Source organism: Melopsittacus undulatus, chromosome 6 (assembly GCF_012275295.1).
Source record: "Melopsittacus undulatus isolate bMelUnd1 chromosome 6, bMelUnd1.mat.Z, whole genome shotgun sequence".
Taxonomy (NCBI): Eukaryota; Metazoa; Chordata; class Aves; order Psittaciformes; family Psittaculidae; genus Melopsittacus; species Melopsittacus undulatus.
Window position 1 is genome coordinate 54,630,798 of NC_047532.1, and position 26,459 is coordinate 54,657,256.

The 26,459-nt window shown below is 41.5% G+C and overlaps 1 protein-coding gene across 1 annotated transcript in view; it reads left to right on the plus strand.

Moving 5' to 3' along the window:
* Positions 1-26,459, plus strand: part of EPHA4 (EPH receptor A4) — a 109,469-nt gene that overhangs the window by 42,447 nt on the left and 40,563 nt on the right. Inside the window, exon 5 of the mRNA XM_034064380.1 lies at positions 14,992-15,330. Coding sequence (XP_033920271.1) covers positions 14,992-15,330 — 339 coding nt within the window. The remainder of the gene's footprint in view (positions 1-14,991; positions 15,331-26,459) is intronic.

The window sequence follows — 26,459 nt, forward strand, 5'->3', positions numbered from 1 at the left end:
CACATTATATATCTAATGCACTCAAAATATGGCTGGTTACAGTTAGGAACACAAAAATGCTTATCTGGAAGGGGTGGTGGTAATAAATCTTAATGAAACAAACACCAAAGTACGGTTTATTTTATCCTTTGTAGATAAATATGGCATGTACAGCAAATGGAATATGCTTTAGCTTTACCAAAATACTTCCAGCAGGGAGAACAAATAGTGTAATGCACTGAGCAACGAGCACAGTCATGGGATTGCTGGAACAACTCCTTGTCTTATGTGTTGGCTAATGGCTCACTCAGCCAAAGACCTGGGATTCCAGGCATGCCCTGGTGTTAGATCGTGATCATCTAGTTCTTCAGTTTTCATTTCTATAGGAGAAGGGCAGTTTGAAACAGTAAGCAAAAGGGCTGTATTTTACCAGGGGATATGTATTTGGGACTTTTCCTGAAAGCTATTGGAAATGCTTCCAGATTTTTGGAGTTCAGCTGTATATTTATGTAGAGTATGTGTGTGTCTGTGAGCGAGACAAGGCTGAGATATTTCTTTTGTAACATTTTAATATATTCCAAATTTGTTTTGGAGAGATGACTCACATTTATTTAAATCTTAATTTCTCCCTTACAAGGCAGAAACAAAGTATGTCCATAACTAAGCCAGCACTCTTCCCCACACCCCCTTGACTCCAGCTCTTCTTCAGTGATCTCCTTCTTTTCAGCTGTGAGTTTTTCTGGGTGGTGTTTAAGCAGGCCTGGGCATAACCAGGAGCAGCTGCTTTTGCTTAGTAGGAAAGAAGAGAGGTTCATATAACCCTTGCCAAAAATTGACTGGGGATGGAGGTCTAACTGTATGCTGAAACCTTGCTGAAGTGGGTTATGTAGATGCTTTTTATAGTATAATTTACACACGAAGATCTAAAACTTGACTGTTCTGATAGGAAAGAGATCTTCTTACAACAATAAAACTATTGTTTGGAAGCTACACCCTAAATAATGTTATACCAGCAAAATTTTCTCATAAAGCTCTAGTCCTAGTGAGAGATATCTTGACCAAATTTAAATCAAGTTAGTAATCAACTGGTTGAATTTAACTAGGCATGTGAAGTTAGTGAAGTATGAGGAGACAGCAAAACACTGCCAGATGAGGAAATTGTTAGCAAGTGATATGTATGTTTGCTTGTATTGCAAAACGTACCTCTGCAAGCTTGGCCCTTATTTGTCAAGTCTTGGGCTGCTTCTGACACCCTTCCCCATTCGTGTCGTCAGAGGTCAGTCAAAGTTGAAGTCCCTGATCTTAGTCTTTTACCCTGAAAATATGAAGAGGGAAGAAGAGAAGGCAAGGGCCAGGGTGCTCATCTCAGTCTTCATCTCTACAACAGTCCAGGAGAACTTGGCATGAAGCAGCAAGCAAACACCACAATCCCACAGACACCTGGTCCTGGCAAGCAGGCCTGTCTCTGGAGGTCCCATTTCTTAGCTTTGCGCTTTCATGCAGCTTAAGGGCTTCTTTTTCTGTGATCCAAGATGAAGGAAGACACAGAGGCTATTTCTGAGCTGGCCTGTGGGGCAGCTTTGCTCCCCCACTACTGCTGTTCTTGCTAATAGCTCCTCTTTGAGGTCTTCCCTAGCAGTGTTTGTACATTGCTGCGATGGTGGTACCTGCACAGGCTCAGGATGCAGCCCTGCACATGTGGTGCACCTCTGTGTTGCTCAAGGGTTGGGTTACAAGGGGATTTGGAGGAGCCATTTGCTCACCGCGCTCCCCACACTGAGTAGCCTTCTGCCCACGCACTTGAGGCAAGTGACAGGAAGCATTTAGAGGGCTCTGCTGAAGGAAGCCCCTCCGGAAGAAGCTCCCCATTTGTCTGCCTTTCCTGACAAGATGTGGAGACAGAAGGGAGTGTAAACATCAAAGGTTCTTTCAGACGGATTAAGACTCTGATCAGTTCTTACCAGTTGGTTAAACCAGGTGACAAACCCAATTCCCTTGTGCTGACAGCCATAATAATAAGGCACCTTCTTTGTTCATTACGCTCTCTTTAACCCTGGTATTCTCATTCAGGCCTGCATTTAGTAATCGCTCAGTGTGACGGCGCACTAATGAAGAAATAAAACACAGTATCTGAGATCCATTCTTCTAGCAAAAAGATAGACTCTGCTCCACTGGCTTGTAAAATCAGGTTTCTGTTCACTTGGAGAACTATTAGACCAGGTGAATAAATGTAACATTTAGTAATTTGGAGAGGACACCTGGAATGGACTGTAGATTGATCCTTTCTTAATTATTTCTGAACATTTTTTAAGATTAAGAACTTCAGCCTTTTTAGGATGTGTTTTTGTAAAGCTTTGACCCTTGGCTATTGATTTCCTCTATAGTTCCTTTAGAACTGGCTGTTCTCGTCACTTATCTCTTCTTCTGGGTTGGGGGAGGAAGACTGTTATGACTTTCCATTAGCCTGATTGTGCTAGTGGATGAAAGAGAATTAAAGAATTCTCCTTCCTTTTCCTTTCTTGCAATTGCCATGATAAATAATAAAAGCAACACCTATTTCCTGATGCACTGGTTTGGAGAGGTGCTCTAGAATCTTCTCATTCCATAATGCCACTCTCTGACATCTCCATTCCTTGCTGAGTTGTGCAAACTGTGCTTAACCTTCAGGTAAACCAGACATCTAATCTAAACAAATAACTCAAGCTGTGGTTTTAGTATTCTGCTCTAATTTAGGTCTGCTAGAGTGAGTAGTTATGTCTGGCTTAAAGCTTGTACAAGAGCAGAATGTGGCAGGATGCGAGCACAGGAGACTCTGGAGTGAGGTATGTTGGAAGGCCAGGTGTAGACACCCTAACATACATGTTTACTAATGCATTTCTTCTGTTGAGCTTGTCTCATGGGGATAATCATCAACATGTCAGTCACCACAGAGGAGCAGAGTGTCCCTGGATCTGCTGCTTTGACCTAACTCAGGAATTTAGATTTTCAGCTCTGAAGCAGAGGCTTATCAGCTATCAGAGTGGGCATGGGGATGGTGTAATTGACCCGTAACACATTTGCACAAAAGTTGTGGGCAACACAGCTTCCTTTCACTTTTGGAAGCATCACAGTTATTAACACTAAGGCAACTGTTTAGACCTTTATTATATTTCCATACTTGCTGAGAGGATGGGTCTTTCATGAGGTTAGCAATCTAATGGAGAATAAATTGCCTTACCAATACAAAATCCATGAGGCTGAAAAACAATCAGTCTCAATTATGGCCCTCATCCCTGAGTTTCCTTCTCTGTAAGGAGATAGCCTGTGAATTGCAGCTTAGTGCAGGCAGGTGCAGTTCCCACCCAAATTAATGGATTTTGGTCCTGTGTCCCCACCATTAATGAGTCAAATTCTCTAACTGTTTCTTAACAATGATCACATTATGACTGAGAACAGGACAGTTTTGTATTGCTTATATTGTCTGTTCGATTCAAATTATTAATGATTTTTAATTGGGAGCCTTTTACAAAAGAGAGATTACCATCATAGATTATCCAGCTTGAAATCTGTTTCAGTAAATGACCCTGAATAATTTAGTCTGTTGTGCCACCCAGACAGTGACTGATTGATTGATATTTTGGTGTGGCTTAAAATATTCCTGAAATGTTTGCATTTAAGACAGTTTATACTGGAGAATCTTAGAGATAATGAAAGCAAATTTAGTGATATACAAGAGAAAAGTGCCTGCTTTAAAAAGGCTTCCTCCAGTTTAGGTTATCAAGAAACTGAAGAGTCTGACTTCAAACAGTAAACATCACTTACTTGTCTTTACATTCTCCTCTTCTAATTGAATCTAGTGCACTGCTGTATTTCCTCCAGAAAGTATATTGTTTTTAAATTACCATTTCAGTGCTATTACTCAAGGCTCCTGCTTCTAATGCTTTCTGACAGTTATCAGCATAATGAACCATAATGAAATGATGAGCAATCTACAGTGGAAACTCAATGTGGATTCCACTAGAGCTGTGTGACTGTGTTGTTAAGATTTAAATGCACATTAAAATAACACTGTCCTTATTTGTTTCTAAGGTCAAGGCTTTAAAAAAAGGTCTGAAAGGTCTAAACACTTCAATTTTGTAAATGTTGTGATCTAATATACACCCTTAGCACAATCTTCTGTTACATTTAATATATCTCAGCGATAAATATTTGACCCGCATTTTCAAAAAAGAGTGAATTTACCTACCTAACAACTGTGCTTGCAAATGAGTAATTACACGGGAGGTGATTATTTGAGCATATGTTTATTATGATTGCTTAGACTGCTAAATAAACAAATGGGCTCTTTTTCCTTCAGCTGAACTTGTGCCTTTTCAAAATTTCCAGACAGATGCTGATTATCACTATTCTAGCTTTAAGAAGAATAAGAAAGCGGGGCACGACACGCGGTCATGTTGGCTAGTATGTTGTAGGTAGGTTTGCACTGGTGTTGTCGTGGTTCCTTTCCAGGATTTGCACATTTGTCCTGGCACTACTTTAGTCTGAACTCTGCAGTTCAGTCTAACCTCTGTTGTTGGACCCCATTCTCTATAATATAAAGTATATGCCAACATAGATATTCAGAAGTTAAATTTGTGTAATAATTATTCCACCTCTTTATATGTCTGTATCTTGTTCATAAAACATCATATAAGGTTGCTTGTTATGTATACAGTATGTCACAATGCCTTTTAAGGTGCAGTACGGCAGTTGCAAGAGCAGAGGGAACAAGTGGGTAGGCAGTATGGAGAGAATGATTTTTCTTTTCCATACAGGCAGGAAAAATAGATCATGCATTGGTGCCAGACTGAGAGAAAGGGACTGTGAGTGATGGGAATCTCAAAGGAGAAGGCTGTCTCCCCTTGTCTGTGGTGATGGGCTGAAGGAATTGAGAAAATGTTGAATAAGAAGGGGAGTGGTTATGGCTTGAAGAGAAGAGACGGGAGTAATTTGACAATGTGGGTTTATAATCAGTAGACTTGAAATCATCACTCCTTTAAATACAGCAACTGTTTATTAGCTGTCTTCTGATTTTCTGGCCAGAACCTTAAATTAACAGAGACATTTACTCAATTAAGTGGGGGCATTGATTGCGTTAGTCAGGACCCAGTTCTGTAGAGTTGTTGAAGTAAATTAGAGGGCTAACAGAGGAACACATTCAGCAGCTGGGCCAATGACAGAACAACTTACTTTTCTGGCTGGATTTCTTTTCTGTCAGACTGTTGGGTAACTTTCAGGTATCCATAATGGAATCCTTTTTTTATCTTAAAAGAATGAACACAGGTGGTATTGTCTGCAGCACAGCGTATTAGAGTAGATGTGACAATGTGCTTTAGCATATGTGGCAATGCAAAATGTTCTCATATGGTAGTTTTGGAAGAGAACCCCAGAGCCCACAGGGGTGGCACCTGCAAGCATCAGTTTCACAAACCTCTGCCAGTGGTAACTGGACCTCTTTGCTTAATTCGCGTAGCCTGGAGAGAAGAGGAATTGCTGATTGGATTGTTCTTCAGGTAAAAGGAGCAAAGCCTATTGTGAAGCTGGTAACCAGGGTTCTTTTGGCAAGTAAATAGGCAATTGTACATGCCAGTAAAATGGGCATTTTATCATTGGCGCTTGTCCAAGATCCCTAGATTGGCAGAACTCCCACTGAAGTCAAAAGAATCTTGCCCGAATAAATAAATTAAGAGTTGTTTACCAAGTCAGCTGCCTTATTAAAACCCAGTCATAAAGCTAACAGTGCACAGAAAGGAGAGTTAGAAATCAAGCAGATGACTGATACTTCAAGTGGCTGCCGCATCTTGTGGACTGTTGACTTTGGTCTCACCAGTTGTAAAAACACATAATCTATAATGATAAATGGTCAGGAATGGCCAGGCAGACAAGAGGCGAGGGCTGTCTGAACTGTCAGTACTCGTGTAAATGAGCCCACAGATATAGGAGACCTGTCCATAACTGCTGAAAGAAGCAATTAGTGGCAGCAACATATACAACTGTCACAGGAAAATGTGGGCTTTATTTCTAAGCCTAAACTTACACAGCCCAGGTGTTTACTCTCTGTTATAACTTGTCTTTCAGATGGTTAAAGACCAACAACAAAGGCTCATCTGAAGGGCTTCACATCTCACATGCTGAAACATTATTGACAGCTCCACAGTTATATAAGTTTAATGAAGCTTTATGAGATGGAAAGAGGAGGCCAAAGTGCTTTTTCTTGCAGGCTGTGCCTGGCACCATTTTGCCAGACATTTTAGTGAGTTTAAAGACATTGATTATTTAATAATTACTTTTTTTGCATCTCCTCTGAAAATAGCAACCTCTCTATTTCACACTTGGCCCTGCCTCCAGGGAGATGAATTTTAGGATCGTGATCAAGTTAAAGAGTATTGATTAGAATTGTTAAAGGCTGTCTGAGCAATAACAGCATTATGAGGCCTTGTTGAGAGAGTAGCAGTATGGTTGTATCAGTGAGGCTGGCAGCATGACTAAAAGCCTTAGCAGAGCCATACTGCTTCTTAGTGCCCAAGCTAGCCCCTTCAAAGGTACTTGATGTACTTCCAGTGACATTTCATTGCTCTCTGTAGATATGTTCCAAAGGTCTTTGGAGTTGTTCATTGTATGGATCTTTTCTTTTTTACACCTCTCTATTTGTTCTCTTTATTCTTGCTGCTTTGTACACAAAAGCTGGCTTTCAGATCTTGTATAGCAGATGTGCTAAACTTTTCACCGCTTCTGATAGTGCGTTTCTAGTTAGGTTTTCTTGCTATTAGATGGTTGGATGCTTACCCCCAGATGCCTGCTGCTCCTATAACTTATCAAAGACTTGACTGCTCCTCTGTAGTACAGCCAAGGCCAAGCTGCCGATTTAAAACAGGCCAGTTCATACAAGGCTCCTTTTAAACAACGGTGAGTCATAGCAGTCATCCCTGTTCTATGAATCTTGTTTATTATGTAGCAAATTAGCTCAAGATTTCTGAATACCCTGAGTTCCCTTTGAAATCACCGGAGATGAAGAGGGTCAGTGTTTCTAGAGCAAGCTCATAAAGACAATCCTTTTGTCAGTCCTGGTCCAAAGCCCATTGAAGCCTGCTGGTCTGCCTGATTGACTTTGATTAACAAACACCCGTAGCTGGTGTGCCACTGCATTTAACAATATGTTTACAGGGTTTTCTCAGTTTGAGGGTGAAGTTGGAAAGCTTCAAACTTCAGCAGGTTATCATATTATTTTTACTGTTTGTCAAAATAATTTTTAATACTTACCAATCTAAGGTCTATTTTTTCTGCCTCAATAAAGAAAGGTGATATTTTCCTCAAGGAGAATGTGGGAAAGGTTAAAAAAGATTAAAGTCTTTTCTACATGCTTGAGGTTTTCTGATGTCTGGTGGGAATTGCCAATGAAACTTCCTTCCGATCTGTCAGTGAATGCAGACCAAATGCAGGGTGACAACCCCCTTGAAAATAATTATCCATTGCCCTGAGTGCAGAGACATCTGTTACCTGATAGAGAAATGTGCACACACACACTGAGTAAATTATTTTTTTAAAATAGCTTTCTCCTTCTAGGTCTCAAAAGCTTTGTCCTGTTTGTTACTTGGTCTCATGCATAACTACTGAAAGCATCTTTCTTTTAAAGGAGGGTACATTCTAAATGCACTGATTTGGTGACTGACAGGATTCTCATAGCAAAGGCTTGCCTTCTTTAGACTATACACTTTAAATATCTCCATTAGCACTTCTGTGGAGAGTGTGGGTTTCAGCTTGCATTTTTAATAGATTCCCTCCCACAGGTAGATCTTCCAAGGTAATAAATATTAACTGTACCATAGGTTAGTAGTAAATAGATATGGTTACAGTCCAAATACTGATAATATCAGTTTACTCCTGGGTAATACTGCTGCCAAAATAATCCACTGCTGCTGTTAGTGGCTGAGGACTAAGCTGGCACAAAAAAAAAAACAAGCTCCTGGTGAGAAACCCTCTGCCAGGGGACAGGCTGGGGCAGAGAAATATAGGCAGGACACTGTTTGTGGCTGGAGAGCTTGATTTTGGGTACCATCGGAGTGGGTTTCTCATAAGTGTTAAATTAATTTCAGAGACATTAAGTGTCACAGCCTCCTGCTGAGGGGCTTTTTAGTTTTCGTTATATTTTTATTTCTCCACCTAAGAAATAACATACATTGGTGACTCAGGTCTCATAAAATTGGCCAAATCAAAGCCCACAACTTTATCTTCAGTGCTTTGTCCATGGGACCTCTGAGAAAAAAAAAATGAGGGTTTTTTATTTGCCTATAGCTTTGGTGAACAAAAGCTGTATGCCCAAAACTTGGAGCTGCTAGTTGTCTAAAAGTGGGATTCTGGCATCCAGTCAACTTGGGGCAGCAGAGAGCCAAGCATCAAGGTCCTCCTTATTTCTTCTCATTTTATGGGACAACAAAGTCACCTGGGAGCTGTTTTGCTGGGTACCTTTTCTTTGTCTTATTCTTTCACTGCCCTTAAATCCACGCCTCCTAACCATACACTGTTGCTGAACTAAATTAACTGGTTTAGTGAAGAAAGTATTCTTTGTGTCAAACAAGTCTGTCTGGTCCAGTTGTAGAAAACTGTAATTGAATTCGCTGCATCCACCCACAGAGACTTTTAGAGAAGTACCTTGCTGGGCAGATCAGTAATAAAAATGGAAGATGTAAAACCAGGGATATTAAAATCTTTGTCATAACCATTTAAGCACAGTGCACTTACAGTTCTACCTTCAGATCCCAGGGTTAATTTCCAGAGGTATTTTTCAGTTGTGTAGATTGGTTGGTTTACAGCTGTAGGGAGAAAAGGTGGGCTGACATGGTTGGAGTCTATCTGCATGCCAGACAAATCATGCCTGTCTGCCTGTCTCGCTGGAATCCCTCCAGCTCCAGAGCCAGCCACAGCATATTCTTTGACATGGGTTTGTGGTATATGGAGTTTGTTGAGGGAGAGGCTCTCTCCATTTGACTTGTGGCTTCATGGTGGTGCTGAACTTGCAGTCCTGGTGCACCCTGGTTAGACCCCATCCTTGGGCATGCTGAGGTTCTTGGACATGCCGAGGTTCCCTTTGGCATGCATGAAGAGATGGTTGCAATTGATCCCTGAGGAGAGCAGAAATATACACTCAGCTGCAGCTAATCATTGGATTATAGAATGGTTTGGGTTGGAATGGGCCTTAAAGCACATGTAGTCCAACTCCCCTGACATGGGCAGGGACACCTTCCACATGACCAGGTTGCCCAAAGCCCTATCCAACCTGGCCTCTTCTTCTAATCACCTTTGTGCTATTTGAGTTTGAAATCATTCATTGTGTTCAGGGTAGACTTTCTTTTTCCCAGGTGGAATGATTTTGCCAATTCCACTAGGTTGAACCTCCTACAATTGTTCTGTTATCCCTTAGTGTCAGAAAGAAAGAGTCTTTGGGATAACTTCCTCAGCAGGAACACAGGCATTTGAACAACAGGCAAACAACCTATTTGATGGTTGAGCTGACAGCCTCTGGTGGTCACTCAGTATGCAGGGTAGCAATTTCTTCTCCTTGCAAATAAACAGTTTACTGAAATGTCATTATGCCGAATGTTAGTCTGCACCCTGCTTCACTTCACAGCTGTAGCCTCCTGTCACCTGTACCCCAGAGGTACAGGTCAGTCCCTGGTAGGGAGTTCATTACTGGGTCTTCACTGCGGAAGTTGTATGAGTCGATTCAGTGCTTGGACCAGACTTGATCCCTGGTGTGAATCACAGAGGCTCCTTAACTATACCCACAAAGACCTGTAATCCACAGAGAGCTGACACACAGGTCATGTACGCACAGAGATGTTGTGTGGTCTGAAGGGAGCCAGTCAGATGTTGATACATCCCCTCGTCATGGTTTTCATCAGGCCTTTATCAGTGTTGCAGTGGCGTGCAGACTGGAGTGGGACTTGAGTGCTTTGTAGGAAGGGAGGGAGAAAAATTTGGGTAGGAAAAGTTAAAATGCAGCCTAAGGTTGTAGTAAGAGTGCTAAAATACGTTTGTTCTTTTAGCACAAGTAAGGCTCATTCTGTTAACACCTTAAAAACTCTAGTTTTCCTGATTATTCCTTTGACATATTCAAGCCCCGTCTGGACAAGTTCCTGTGTGATGTACTCTAGGTTACCCTGCTCTTGCAGGGGGTTGGACTAGATGATCTTTTGAGGTCCCTTCCAACCCTTGGGATTCTGTGATTCTGTGACAAATGATACAACATTGTCCTTAGGACAGACAGATCTGTATCTGTGTATGAAAGAGACAGATAGATGTAATAGCTATAGCTTATTGCAGCAAGCGAAAGACAAACAATCTGCATTGCCCAATATGTTTCAGTAAATCTAATAGGAGGGTTGAGGAAGATAGCGAGATTATCTTGACAAAGATTATTTGTTGCTAAACAGACTCTTGAGTGTTTTCCTCAGTCCTGACACACAAGCTGAACTGCTCCACCCAGGGCCTTTCCATTTGTTTCATGGCTCAGTTGATTTCGATAGGTTTATTGTGAAGCAAGATTAATGGAGCCCCAGGAAGGAATAAAATGAAAAACTTCCGTTCCCTATGTTCCCACAGAGGAGACCCCAGTGTCCGCTGATGGTGATGTAAATGCTCTGGGTTGGGTGATCTGGCTTTCAGGCCCCATGATCAAACTGTGTCCTCTTTGCAGTCCCCAATGGGAGAAGTACAAGCAGCTCTGCAGTTCCATCCCTCAGGTTCTGTTGTCTTGGGCAGGGGAAGTGAGAGCATCTGGCTTCCTAACATCACAAAATGAACTTTAAAATTAGTTTTTAAAAATAAAAACATCTAGATTTTTTTTTCCTATAGGAACTGTCACAATTTTAAGCTTTTCTGGGCAGTGTGGCAGTATTAGCTCCGTGCTTCCAGAGTGCCAAATGGTTCGTGCAATAGCATGTTTCCATCAGCAGGAGTTTTAAGAAAAATGCTGTAAATCATGGGACTCAGATCAAAATCAAGGACGTTGGTACAATTTTCAGAGGCACAGCTCCCTGTGTTCCCTTTCAGCCGCCCTGTAGCTAGATCTTGCTGACAGAGGACAGAGGGTTTGTGTGAGGGCAGTGGTCTGGCTGGCAGGATGCTCTTTCTGCAGGATCCTGCTAGCTAGGTTTGTCCTGGAATTGCTCTGGCAGTTCCAGCTTGCCATGGCCCTGAAAGGGTTTTCGTCTCTTCTAGCAGCAGTGGCTCTGTTGTCAGAAACACAGCAAATCCTGATCAGCATTGAAGGAAGAAGCAGATACGCCCTGTGTTTCAACATCTGAAACCAGGCCCATCAATCTGAAACTATTCCCCACTTCTAGTGCCAACAGCTCTATTGATGACTGTGCTCCAGAAAGAAAAGAAATTGCTTTCCCTCATATAATGTCAGCCCACCATTTGGAGACTCCCCCGCATCTTCCTTTTCATGCTGGAGGTGGTGTGCTCATCTCTGTGACCTGCAAGCATCTGCTTCCATGGTTTTCCGCTTCATTGCATCTCTGTTTAGACACTGCAATGCCCTGTCCCACATACTAATTACTGACTTTTTGCTTCTGAGGAGCTTGATTCATTCTGGCACATTTTCCCATGTGAAACTGGACCTAGAGCCTTGGAAAATACCATAATGGACATGACAGCAAGTCTGAGTTTAACCCCAAGCTGGCTGCTGTGTCTAACCTAAAAGGCACATCCTTCATGCTGAAACTGTGGCAATATGAACCTTCCTCATGTGGAGTGCTTTGCCTCACAAATATCCCCCTGAAACGAGGGCAGCCCCGGCAGTGCCTGGCATTGCTCAGGGAGGGGAAGTGCTTGCACAGGCACCACCTTATCTCAGCCCTCCTGGCTGCGCTCTGAGTCGATGCTCTCGCTTGTGTGATTGCAGCAAGTGAATGATCTGTAAGAAAGCACCTTTTGCTTTTTCTCGCCATTAAGCTCTTGCTGTTTCCCATAGAAGCAGTTTCTTTGCAGGGCGTACTGCTTCCAGGATCTGAATGGCCTCTGGGAGGACAGACCTCTGAGGAGGTCTTTGTGCTTGTTCTGCTGCCTCCTTGATAGTGCTGAGGGACTAATGCCACCTTGTGCACCTGCCTGCCCTGATGGAGAGCCCTGGTGTGAGACAGATTTTAGGAGTTTTAGGGTAGATGAGTTTAGAGCAGCTTCTGCTCAGCAGTTCCTGCACTGCCACTTGAGTTCATGATTGCAGCAATGTCTTCCACCTCATTGCACTTGCTGGAGTGGCTCCTCTTTTGGAAAGGAGGCTTATGTATTTACAGGCTAAGCAGAGACCGCTTTCTGCTGCCCGGGGGAGCTGGCAAATCTAGCTTTTGGGGGAAGGAGGGATGGTGATGGGGCAAAGGCACTGTGCTGAGACTTGGGAGCGTTGTGACTGATTCCCAAATGTGCAAGGCACATCTTGTGTGACCTTGTCATCTCTCCACATCTCTTTACCTCAGTTTCCATGTGATTAACAGAGATAAAAACCAGTTTCTTTACCTTTTATTTCCCTGCTAGTTTCTAAGCATTTTTGGAGCAGGAAATGTCTCTTACTGTGTTTGGTAACTGATCTTTGAATAAAAGGGTTTTGTCGTTGGGAGTCCTAAATGCTGCCAGTGTATAAATAAATGTCATGAATGGCAGCCTGGTGGTGCAGTGAGCAGGAGGGTTCCCCATCGCAGGGGCTGGCACCGGCTCTCTCTTCTTGCAGTAATTCTACCTGTCAGCCCTGATTAACTCAGAGTGCTTCAAAGGTTTGGCAGGAAAGGAGGATTTCCCTCTTTTCAAGATGAGTATATTAATTTTGTATTTCTGAAGTGAGCACAGAGAAACGATCTTTGCTCAGCTACTGTTGCAGCAGAGGCCTTTCATTTAGATACTGAAGATAACTAGATACATTTGACCTCTACGTAATTTAAATCTCTTTTTCTAACCTGCCTCTCTTGAAAGAAAAGTTCTGTCTCCTGCTGAAAATGTGTTACATCCTGGCAGCTTCAAGCAAAGACCCAAGGACAGGCTACAGCCCTCAAAACCTTATCCTCCACAGAGTGCTCAGGTCTCAGGCTTCCTTTTAGATGCACCTGATGAATCAAGGCAAGCAGAATTGATCTTCACCATAGCCATCTCTTAGCAGCTTAACCTCTTCACTACTACACTTGAGGCACTTTTGTTTCAGCATAATGTATTTGGTTCACATTTTGCCCTGATGGCTGTTTTTGTACCTTTGGCATGTGGCATTATGATTGATTTGTTTGTACACTTAATTAAACTGTTGGTGTTGGTGGATCTTTTTTTTTTTTTTCTACCAGTTCCATAACATTTGACAAATAACAGCAATAGAAAACCTGGTATGAAACTTGCCAGAACTTTCTTTGTCCCTTCCTTTTCTGTCAGGAAACCTGGCTGAACATTTTTGCATTCAAACTATCAAATGTATTTTGATAAAATTTAAGAAGCTTTCACAAACTCTCCTATTTCTTGAATAAAAATTGAATTTGCGACTTTCTGCAAAATTATTCCCAGTATTTCCCTGGTAATGCTATTTGTGTTTAAAACATTGAGTGATTACTAAGACTTGCTGTTTTTACTGTGTTATGGTCTGGATCATTATGTTTTGCAAGCTTTGTTCCCACTCTTTGTTTCATTTCTATTTGATATAGTATTTACCTTATGTCCTGTCCCAAAGTACTGTGTGTGTAGTCAGAGTCCCCTCATGTTCTACTCCATAATAGGCTGCCTTCAATGAAGCTTTTTCGTGATGTGCAAAATACCCTTCTGTTTCATAGAGTTACTCAGAATCATTCTTGTTAAATTTAAGGGTACAAGAAGTGTCTCACCTTGGCTGTATTGAAATCAGATTAAGAGTCACAAGATTAGCTCTTCTGCATTTTCAGTTTTCTTATTGGTTTCGGGCCCATGGGGATCTCAGCATATAAATAAGATTTCTGTTACAGAGCGAGGCAGGGCGCTGCTGGAAGCACTTTGCCCAGTCGGGCAGAACCAACCATTACAGTCCCAGCGGGTCACTGAAGGTGCCTGGAGGAGCTGCCTCCTGCGGGCTCTGCTTTGCCTCTGCCGCCCCTTCCCTGAGCTCAGCTCTGCACCTCTCTTGCCCAGGGAGTCCTCCACAGCTTGTGAGCAGTTCTGCTCCCAAATCCTACAGTCCCCGTGCTGGAACCAGCTGGGAACTGTTTGGCAGTATATTTATGAGTCTTAGTGTCTCCTGTCCCTGTGGTGCAAGAGCTGACGTTGTGTCCCCGATTCAGCCCTGTTTCCAAGCTTTCTGTATGGTCTCTTGTTCTTGCCCAGTTTTCTTTTATCAGCTCTTCTTTCAGCTGCTCACCATATTTTCCTCTCCAATTCTTTCACATTCTCCAGCACTATTGTAACCTTTATACTCTGCCGTTCAAACCCCTAGTTCTGTGTCCAGCTTTCTACTCAGCTCTCTTTCCTGCATCCCAAAGTGTCATTTCCTAGTTGATGGCCTCAGTCTTCACTGAATGCCATCTGACATCAACTTGTCTGGAAAATACTGCACTTCTGTTCTTAAGAAAAATATATTGGGAGATCAGCAATTACAATGAGAGTCTGTCTGTAGGTAATGGGGGACCTTGAAAATCTCCAGTGAAGTAGGAGTTTTGTGCATTTGATGTTTTTCTTGGGAGGTCATGGAAAACTGAATGTAAAATATGTAAACGTTGCATTTTTCATAACAAGTCTAAATAGTGAAAGTGGAAAAATACTGGGCTTTCAGGTTCATTTAGATCTGGAAAATACTGCTAATTGATCAGATGAAGAGATCAGTTTGGTTTACCAGTTAATTTTTCACCTTTATCGAGAACATGGAGAAATAAAATTCTCTGTGGTTTCTGCTATCCTTGACTTAACTTGGAGTTGCACATGCTCAGTATCATCTAAGCCTGAAGACTATATGTAAGCTTTTTGCACATACTAAAAACATGGACTTTTTCTTTCTAGGCCCTCCATCTGCTCCCCAGAACCTGATTTCCAATGTCAATGAGACATCAGTGAACTTGGAGTGGAGCCCCCCGCAGAACAAAGGTGGTCGGGAAGATGTCTCCTACAATGTGGTATGCAAGAGGTGTGGTGCTGGTGACCTCAGCCTCTGCCGGTCCTGTGGCAGTGGTGTGCACTTCAGCCCCCAGCAGAATGGCTTGAAAACCACCAAAGTCTCCATTACTGACCTCCTGGCACACACTAACTACACCTTTGAAGTCTGGGCAGTGAATGGAGTATCCAAGCAAAATCCCAGCCAGGACCAAGCTGTGTCAGTCACTGTGACAACTAACCAAGCAGGTAGGAACCTGAACTCAAATTCTCTTTCTCTCTCCTTTGCCTGTTTTTGACGAAAGCTGTTTTCCAGTACATTTAGCATTAGCAAATGAATGCGAGGAGACATAATATGTGTAACTGGGTCAAACCCTTATTTTCTTGTTATTTATATGGATAGCTAAAATTCTTTACAGCTAGAAAAACAGAATAGTTTTAACTCCTGTAGCTGGGAGCAGAGCTCTGCTGCAGCATGCTGTGAGGATGTGGGGAGGCATTCTTCAGAGGCAGAACAGTACAGCTGTCCAGGGTGGCGCAAGGGGACTGAGCCAGGGTCACCAGCAGCTTGGCCCTTTGTAGGTGTAGATACCCCTCACATGGATACAAATATGACCTTGGTGCTCACAGAGAGCAAAATGCGTCCTTGGGGATCATAGGATTATGTTTTTACCCCCTCCAAAAAGGGCTGAATAAGACTGAAAAAGAAGAATGAGCTGACGCTGGTTTCCCTTCATGCCCTCTTTCCTCTCCTGCAAACTCAATTAGATTCTGTCCCATTGTTAAATAAATACCTTCTTAATCTGCTGCTAACCATGTTTCAATTGATCAGAGCTGACATTGCTTTAGAAATCCTATATGAGCCTTCATCTTATGATGGCTGATTTTTGTGTTTCACTCATCTGGGAGAGTGATATACTATTTCTGTTTATACCTGGCTATTTCAGGTACCCAGTTCTACTTTTTTCAGTCCCCTGTGCTTGACCTAGCAAAGGCTGCTGCAGCAGATTGTGGTTTAGTTCTGATGATCATTTGTATCAATTTTCCCTTTAACTGCATGAAAACATTTCTTGTTTGCAGCTTGCTAGGGTTTCAAGCACAGGGTTTCAGTTGAATTTTTAATTTAATGCACAAAATGTATCTGAATATGACACTCTTCTATATGTAAATTAGGTATCCAGACTGTCAGACTTGCTACAAGACCGTCAAACCTGTTATCTAATCGCTCACAGCGCTGATTGCCTTCCAGTCCCACAGATGTTGCAAGCATTCAGCACATTAGAGTATAGCTTACAGGGTTATCGTTTATCGTTAGACTTATGATGTATGGGACAATATTAATTTTGTGTGTTAGGATAGTACTGGCCTATATAAATATTTTTAATTCTGTTTCCTAACAGATGCATGTGAAAAATAGCTATGCATAGTCTAAATCTACAAATTTTAGCTGTAGTCAAGAGCACTTCAATATTAACAGTGAGAGATACATCCAGTTTTGCAGTGACAGTTACAAATGAAATTGTCAAGTCCATGCTGAAGCTCCTTTGAAAATCTGGTCCAGTTTTTTTTGTTCTTTACACATACAGTTGACAACATCCCTTTTAAATTATGTTTCAAAAATTGAAACTATCGCTTTGCCTAGTGAAAAGAAGGCTAATAGAGAACAGTGGCTATTGCAGAGTCTTGGAAGAAAGCTGTGGAAGAATGCTGTCATACACTATATGAAAAGAGAAGGCTGAGAACTGCAGCAGGGACAGTGTTTTTGTGCTATGAATGCCTAGCAGAGAGTATTTTTCACTGATTTTGGCATGTGTAAGGATTAGTGGATGCATATATGCATGAATAAGTGAGTGGGATCCATCTACCGTGTGAAAATTCTACCATCTTATGCTTTAATATGCAAACTGAAATCTGATTGAATATGCAAATAAGAATTGATTTTTTGTTTATTATCCATGAGTAGCAGTTCTTCACATCAGAAAATTTGTATTTTTGCCAACATTTCCAATTTTGAAACATGCCCAGTCTATCAAATGCTCCAGAGGGCTGGAGAAATCTGTACTGGTACAAATGAAAATTAACTCCAAGGTGCCAGTGTTCTCCCATTCTTCATCCAAGTGTGTGTATTCTGCTGCATAGAAGATCTAAATAGAAATGTGTGGCCTAAACATACAGATCTCAACTGAGATAAATAGTCCTTACATATGCAAATAATCTCATTGATTTCAGTGAAATTGCTTGCTTGAGTAAAGGTTTGTGAAGTTGGACCCTTGGGTTTTACGGGTACTGATCTGTTTAATCATTATAAATGTGTGTCTGGGGTGCATTAAAATTCTTGTGCCATTAATTTTTCCTTCGCTATATTTTATTATAAAGAAATCATGTCATGATAGAGCTCTGCCACAGGGTTGGTTTTGATCTCACACCTTTCTTACACTAATGTAAAGCTACCTTGGTTTCTTTGGAGCAATTTCTAAAGTCAGATTAGAGCCAAGATCCTCCTTTAATAACACTCTTTCCCTGATTTGCTAATAAAAATGAGACTACTAATGCTGAAAATCTATAAACGACTTTATTGGTTTTGATATCTTACGCCTATGCTTTTCAACATTTGGTAGAATGCCAGCCCCTATAGAAGGTGGCATGCCTTGGGAGAAGGACAGAAAACTGATAAACCAGTTACTGGTGTGTTCAGCACTAAACTGAAGAAATGTGTTGCAATGACTTCAAAGGTGCAGCTGAAAGGCACAGGTGTTTGTTTGCTTTTGCCATTTTACTCCTGGAGATAATGAAATGAGGCAGTTTACTTTCCCCCTTTGTTGAGAAACTCTTTTCAGTTTCCAGTACTTTAGAAAAATGTTTAAATGAAAATAAGCTTTTGCCATTCAGAGTAGGATGAAAAAGCATTTGAAAATATATTTTTCCTGCTTCCTTTGAAAAGGTCCTGTGTTTCATAGCTGTTGTTTGTTTGTTTTTAAAAGAGAGAAGCTAAATTTTAGGCTTTGATCCAAGATAAAAATTTCTATCTATAAGTGAAATACTTCAGTGTTGTGACATTTTAAGACATTCTGAATGGTGATTTCAGCTCGTTATTCTACATATTTAGTATAATGATTTCTTTTTTGAGATGAGAGCTGGTATTCTTTTCCCATGTAAGCTTAAAAAGAAATTAAAGAAAGCAAAGGATGGAACGCTGAGCTGTTGAAACATGGAGCCAGCACCCTTAGCACAATTAGTACTGAGAAATACTGACATTCAGGGTCTCCACCAGCAGTGGTGGCTTTTGTGGCTTTGTTTTCGATCAAATGAAATCAGCACTTTGTCCATCTTTTAAAAATGTGAAATAATTTGTGGAAGGGTTGTAAACTGGCAATTCTTATGTGACGCTGCTAGGAGAAGCTAATTTCAGTGAGAATCCTTACCAGACAGTTGACTGAATAGCTCAAAATCTCCATTTGCCTTTTTCTTTTCTTTTATATTGCTAAGGGTAATGCTGTGAAGCTGTTCAAAATTAAAAAGCAAATCTCTCACCAAAGGGACCTTGCTCACAGCAAGCAGGAAGCTTTTGTTGGGTTTCTGTTTAAAAAGGCACCAAACAGTTTATATTTTTATTAAAGATCACAGCTGAACTGTTCAGGTTTCCAACCTGACAGCCAGGCTCACATCTAAGCTCATCTGTGTGCGCGCCCGAGGGGGCAGCACCGCAAGGACAAGGGTTTGCTCGGATGCTAAAGACGTTCACAAGGGCAGGGAGCAGTGGGGAGGGGAGGAGAGCCTACACAAGCTTTAAATACAATTTTAAAATCCAAACTCATGCTGTTTGCTTTGCTCCCTTTGTTTTGTTTGCATTTCATGAGGGATGGGTGTCCTTCTGGCTCGTCTGCTTGTTGGAGTTCAAACGGTTGGTATTTCTGAATAAACAGACTGCCTGGTGAATTGTTACCGTGTTAAGCTTACCTTGGGCTCAGTGTTTCCTTATGTGGACCAACACAGCTAGATGAAGGCTGGATGTGTCAGTTAGGATAAAATACAGTATAAATAAGTAAACTTACTTTCTCCCATTTCATCAGACTAGGTGTTTTCAAGCTTCCTGTGCTCAGAATCAAGAACTGATCTTATGAATTTCTCGGGCTCTCTGTCCCACTTTTCCCTCTTTTTGTTCTCTCTCTTCTCCCCGGTTCCTTTGTCTCAGCAATCCCCTACACCTTGCCTGTCTAACTGTCTGTTCACCTGTCTCAAAGCTGCTTCATCTCAAAGTCAGAGCAGTGTGGCTGGCACTGCTGCAGTCCTTCCCCCCTTCTTTTGTATGCTCCACGGGTCCCTCACTATCAGTCAGAGCCCTGCAGTTGTTCAGTATCCATTTCCAGGCAAGAACTAAAATAGGTCATGGTGCCACCAGGATTTGAGCACTGCCGAGGAGATCCACGTGAATTGAGTGTTCTTCTGGGACAGGCTGCAGTGGTGGTGACCAAATTGTGATGAGCCCAAAACACTGGCATTCAGTACAGGGAAGGAAAATATCAACTGTTATCAATTTTATTTAGCTTTTAGGTTTGTTTGCTGTTTATGTTCTTAATTCCATTACTAAAAGGGAAAAAAGTCTGAAAGATCCTGATCCTTTGAGAATGATTGTGTTTAAGTTAGAAATGGCAGAGGGGAGAAGTGGGAGCTTTTTGCTTCCAAATGAGTAACAAGTTATACTGGACTTCTTGGTGGGGGAATGTATATTCCCATTTTGCGTTTTGGTGGGTCTTCTTTGAAAGCCCACATTTCCTTTCAAATGCTGATTAGCATTCCTCACGTGTTGTACAGAACAGCACAGAAAATGCATATAAGGTCTTGCATTCTGCCAGCATGGTTTAGCCTGCACAGAGCTATATTTGCAGCCAGTAAAAATTCATGGGCATGCATTGCCCTTGGTCAGTGTGCACACCTCATATTGACAAAGTAATAGTTCCTCAGGCAGATCAAAAGCAACATATTCCAAGGCCAGGAAACCTAAGGTTTTCAGTATTTTCTTTTTAATGTGCTGCTTTCCTGGATATTTATAACTCATCCCTAAAGAGCTGCTCTGTAGTGAAATATCAAAACCCATTCTTAAGTAGATTTCAGTTGCAAGGCTTTCGTTAGGTGACTGCCTGAATACCCTTGAACTACTACTGGAAAATCAAATTAACAGATACTCTGAAGATCAATCGATTCATCTGATTCTCTGCACTCCATCATGTTCTCTGAGTATAGTTCTGGTTTCAGTATAAGTTACAGTAAATCGTTTCTGTTCACTGAGAGTGAACATAACAGTTTTTGATTTTGTATGTGGGGATATTTATGAGCATACTCAGAATCTTATCGATAGGGAGGTCATGAAAGAAGTTAATTTTGCTTTCAGAAACAGCAAGATCTGTAGTTGTTCAGAATGCTGTAGTTTTATGCTCAGCTATTCCAAAATTTACCTTTTTTTAAAAATGCAGTCCTGGTGATGAGCTGTTTACTGTTGTGTTGAAACATGATTTTAAAGGGCTGTGTAACCCTAAGGAAGACATCATCTCCAAATAGCCATGGAAGAAGCTCTGTGATCTTGAATACAGGATTCCTCATACAGCTGTGTGACAGTTTCACAGGCCCCCTAAATAGCGTAAGCTGGCAAATAAGTCATTCTCTGTTCTGACATCACCTTTCCCTTGTGCCTGCTGAGAATATCGGGAGGCTCATGCAGATCAGCTCCCCTTTCATGGCTGGTGGGTTTTCCAGTCCAGCTCCCCGCCTGGCTCCCCCCTGTGTAGGGACAAGGCAGTGCTGGTGATGTTCAGGGTGTTGTGGTTTGCACCAAGTTGGACAGCCCAGCTGGAAAGCTGTGGGGGTGGGTAAACCCCAGAGGAGTGAGTGGCACTGCAGATGCTGGGCACAGCAGTACCTGGCTGCAGCTTTCCAGACATCCAGAACTCAATTCAATTTTATTTATTTTTATTTTTATTTTTTTTCAAAGTTCTTGCTACCAGCATGGTCCCACCCTTTCCAGTTACTTGTTCCCTGAAGCCAAAGGATGCAGGCGTCCTATTGCAGGCACACAAACCCCAGAGGAAACTCATGCATATAGTTGGGTGTGTTTAAACAGTCACAGCACCCTGGACACCCAGTTCCCCACGAGCCTGATTTAAAATAATCTCTTGGCAAACATCTGGATGCATGTCAGATGTCCAGAGTATGGGATGTGTGTGTGATACTTCTAGCTGCTGCATTCTTGTTTTTATGCAAAATTTCAGGGTAATGGAACAGGGGAGTTGCAAAGGGGTGTTTTGCTTTAAAGGTGTTTGTACTCAGGATGAAAGATCAGCAGTCTCCTTGTTCCTCAAATGGAGCTGTGGCAAGCGTGAATTCAGCGGGGAAAGAGATTCAAAACTAGCAGGCAGGGACTTGAAAGAGGGGTGATCCATAAGCGTGACACTCTGGGTGATTTGTTGCAGTATCTTGCAGAATTCCAGGCTAATTTTATGCAACTTTCTCATTTTGAAACTAAACCAGTATGGTTTCTAAGGCTTCACAGTTGTCTGCTGGTTACAAACAGCAATCCCCCTCTGCCCCCTGCCCTGTACACGTTTTCAAGCAGAAGGCTTGAGACAAGTTGTGGGCTGTTGTAGGGTTTCACCTGCTGTAGTTGGTGAAGTGACCTGTGAGGTTCTGTAGGACAGTGACCTGCCTGATTTTTCCCTCACTTTGTCTCTCTGAGGGAGTTGTGTTTTGGCTTTTTTCTGTCTGAAGATTTATATCAGAGGGAGTTACTGTGAGGAGTTCTGAAGCAAACCAAACAGTGTATTTTGGGAAACCACAGACCTTTCAGATATAAATGCAGTGGGAGATCCAGAAAGAAGATAAGTGATCCCCGCACAAGAAATCTGGGAATTGCTTGAAAGCAGGCAGTTAGGAATATTTCTGAATGGGCAAATTTATCAGAGCCTCAGAGATGTCATCTGTTGACCACTTTAGATTTCTTCTTCTGCGTGTTTAATTATGTGTGTAAGATAATGTGTCTGCGTAAGGAGCTTCTCCAAGCTGACAGATGCAAGTGGGAGTTTCTTATTAACAACCCTGTGTTCTTGCACAGGCTTTAACTGATGGTCTGCAATGAATGCGTACTTGTAAGCATACGTGCTCCAGTCTTAGAAACAAAACCGGGAAAACTATTGTTGGGAGGGATTAAATTATTATTTTAAGCTAACTACAGCTTTCCACAAAGAAATAATAATTAAAATAACAACTGCCTGCTTGCTGGCAAATCCGCCTGCACCACCCATTTCCATGAATTTGTATTCAAGGTGGGGGATACAAGTCTTGGTTGGAAAGAAAAAAAAACCCATTGCTTTCTAAAGATCCTTTAGTAATCAGCTTCAGGGTTCAGTGAACAGCTTAGACAAGTTGCATGTTGGATAGAGCCAAGGAGAAATTACAGCATTTAAATAAAAGTTTGGTTACATTTTTAAAGAGATTTCATGGTTTCCTGTGGGAAAAGGAGGTTAGTTCCATATCCTCCTGGAGAAAAAATCGTGTTTTATTTCAGGACTGGCTCGCATTGACCATATTTAAATTACATAAATCTGCTCTTAGGAGGCATCAAATCAGATCAGTGATGTTCCCAGTGATGCTGGTACAGATGAATAGTTACCAAACTGGCAGAGATGAAGATAAGGTTCTGCAGCTTTTATTTGCTCTGGACTATTTAACTGCATGTTTCTTTTCACTGGCAGCACACAGTGACATTTCACATTTGCAAAGCCTGCTATCCAGTCTGAGTGCTTACCTCAACCAATTGTGAAGGAAATATTTCCATGTGGAAGGAGATTTTGCCAAAAAATAATGTTTATGGCTACCAAACGTTTAGATGGGCTTCTAAATTTTCTCGTTGTGTCTGCAGTTTACTAAATTAATTGGAAAGCAGCCAGAGAGACAGCAGAGTCCAGTCTGTAGTTGAGCAACAATAAAAGGCTTTGGAGAACTTTATCAAAGCTTCCATTAACCCCCTGCTGATGTCCTCAAACAGGATTTTTTTGAGAGAGTGGAAACACAAAAGCCAGGCTGCACAACTGCCCCTGTGTGTCCATTCAAAGGTTTTAAATGCACACAGTTACTAATTAAAATGCCATGCAGAGTAGCATAAATAAACATCACTAGTCCCCAAAGCCCAAGTTTTCTGCCCTGGCTTATAGTTTGGAGGGCAGGATGCTGAACTGCCCCCGTAAGGGTGGATAAAGCAGTCCCCTTTGATTCAGGTATTCTGTCCTTGTGTAAGAGTCGCAAACCATGTGTTGAGTCCATCCATTGGCATGAAATCACACTCCCAGAGTGCCGTCCCAAGGCAGCCTGATATGTTTTATTTATTTTCTTTGCATAGCATTGCATTAAGCCATGAGGACTAAACAGAGCTGTGGCATGCCTGCTGGATCTCTATAATCATGTTTGCCAGATTTTGGCAGTCATCAAAATGCTGAGCACACGAGTGAATACTGCTCCTTTCATTGAGAAATGTCACTTCAGATTTAGCCCCACGTGTGAACTGGTGTGCAGGGAGCGCTTTATTAGTATGGCAGGGCTCCAGTGGGCTTCCCCTCCCAGACAAAGCAGGCAAATGTGTAGCCTCTATCTGCATCTACTTTAAGGATTTCATGGCGTCTCCTTAAATTAAGGTAATCTGCCTTCATTACTAAATTCAAGAAGCAGAGTTCCAGAACTCTTAGTATTGCACTCTGAGAGAAGGGATTCAGGGAATTGAAAGTTGTGGTTTGTAAAGTGATAATAACAAAAATTGATTGTGGTTTTGGATTTATTTTATTTTTTTATTAATACAGTTTAGAGAGATGTAGGAAGCTCAGGCATTTGTATTTTACTCCTCTGGTCATTTGCATTTCAAAACATTCCTTGTGGAAAAGTGTTAGTGTAATTTAAAAAGAAATTATAACTACTGTCTCAGGCTTCTGAACTGTTCCTGCAGAATTTATGAGGATTTTATCCCTGCTATTGAATTCTATCACCTAGTCTTAAAAAGGTGATTGACTGATTTTGATTTTTTTATTAAATACTTCTACTGTTCCATAAAATGTCTTTGGTTTTGCCTGTATTAAAATCCATTGAAAGTATCCTTGGATTATTACAGGCAGAAAAACCCTTAAGCTGTCATGTGCTTTAGATATAAATGTCTTTCAGGTCCATAGATTACTGAAGGCTAAAAGGAAAGCACAGAAGGATTTAATTAGCTTTTTATTATTTTTAATTTTCTATGTGCTATGAAATGGTCCCATCAATAAATAATAGAGTAAGACAGTTCTCACCAAGCAAAATAGGAAGGTACAGTGGACTGGAAGAGGCGTTCCATATATGAATTGAGTTTTGTGTGGTGCCCATTTATTTTAGCAAACAAATAAAGGCATGATCTCAAGACAGCCCACTACAACGGCTCCCTGGGAAGCTTGTGCTTGTCTCACTAACATACTGTGTTCTTTAAATCTGTCCTCTGAATCAGCCTCAATTTATCTTTCTTAGCATAAAAGGCAATGCAGATGGAATGGCTGCAGCCTCCCTTCTACTTTATCAGGATATTGTGCTTGCACATAAATAAGACAGAAAGTGACTGGAATATGTAAGTGGCTGAGTGTTAAATCCCGTATTTTTCAAGCTCCCTTGGCACTTTGGGACAAGGTGGCCAAGGGGAGTTCTGTAGGAGCTGCAGAGATTTGTGGGCTCTCCATCACTAGAGACATGATGTGCAGACCCAGTGGTGCCTTTCCAAGAGTGTCTCAGTCATTTGCTTTCACTGCTGCCTATGCTGAAGGTTAAAACTTCAATTATGCCGGTACTGATTTGAAGAGAATGGACTGGGCTCAAAGGGAGACTTCTTTAGCACTGCTTGCAGATGTAACATTTTTCTTCAAACAGAGAATATTGTTATTTATATTTATTACATTGACAAGCTGCAAACACCACAGGTTGGGGGGGGGGGGTTGTAGCACAGGAATTTCCTGGCTTATTTTCAGTCTGACTGATCCTTAACTGGAAGTTACCAGCTTCATCTGTATCAAATGACAAGATAATAAAAGTTTTGGACCTGTTGATGACAAAACTGAACTGAGAACAAAACTATGAACTTTACAGGGGAGGAGATGTAAGGTAGGAAAGTGCTTTGCATGCTGTTGGAAGAAGAAATTATTCTTTAGTTGAAGGTTCTGAATGGAGATTATATTCTTCATTGCAGTCTCCATCCTGCGCGCTTCTCAGTTCCACCCTGTAAGTAGTCTGTGGGGCTTTGGCCTCAGAGGAGAGGAAAGACCTGCCGCAGAGATCTCATCAGGAACTGGGGGCAGAGTCCTGTCTGCTACAAATCTGGGACTGAAAATGAAGGTCCAGACTTGGAATACAGACCCATTTATGAGATTACTGAGTTAACTGGGGATTATTGTTTTCACTAGCTTTTATTTGCCCAGGCTGTAGCACAGTACTCCTCCAGGAGATAAACATGGCTGACTTCTTTGTACAACTCCAAATCTTCATGAAGTTGATTTTTTAATATAATTTATTTTATAGGTTTTTATTTCTATAGGATTGAAATTGCTTTTGACTGTTTTCTGCTGAGGCAGCCACCTTTAATTTTTAATTGCTTGCTCTATTTGGGGTAGTTCTAATTGACACAATTTAAAAATTAATAATGCACTAGTTTTCAGTATCCAGCATCAAACCAAAATAATAAAAACCCTTTATAAATTTAATTATGTGCCATCTATGATGTAATGGGTTGCTGACACCATGAACTAAGATTTTTAATTTTGAGGTTTATGTGTTTCAGGAAGCTTAAGGCTCTTCTTCAGTTTGTCCTTCATCACTTTTTTTTTTTTTAAAGTCATCAGACTTCAGGTAGCTTTGCTTTTCGCAGCAACACTGTGTGCAGAATGTAGTTTTCTCTCTCATCAGGTCTATTAATGATTTTTAATTTCCTGAAGAAATATGCCTGTTGTGGATGAAGGAAAAGGGGTTTAATTCAGTTCCAGTGAGAGGCAGAGTGTGAAAGCAAAGTGTGCTGCAGTCTGATTCTCTTCCAAAAGCACAAAGTACCTTTTTCCTCTGACATGGTCTAGTGTGTGGTGTCCCTGCCCATGGCAGGGTGGTGGAACTAGGTGATCATAAAGTCCTTTCTGACCCTAACTGTTCCATGGTTCTATGATTCTAAGAAGAGGAATTGTGGTGGTGAGTGTGGCAGTCTTGTAGCACCCTGGAAGAACTGAGGATCTCCAAGTGCTGTCAGACCAGTGACCTTCACAGAGTGCTACTAACTTGAGCACAGAAAACCTAAATCTTGATTTACTCTCAAGAGTTTCTCAAGAGCCCAGAGGCAGAGA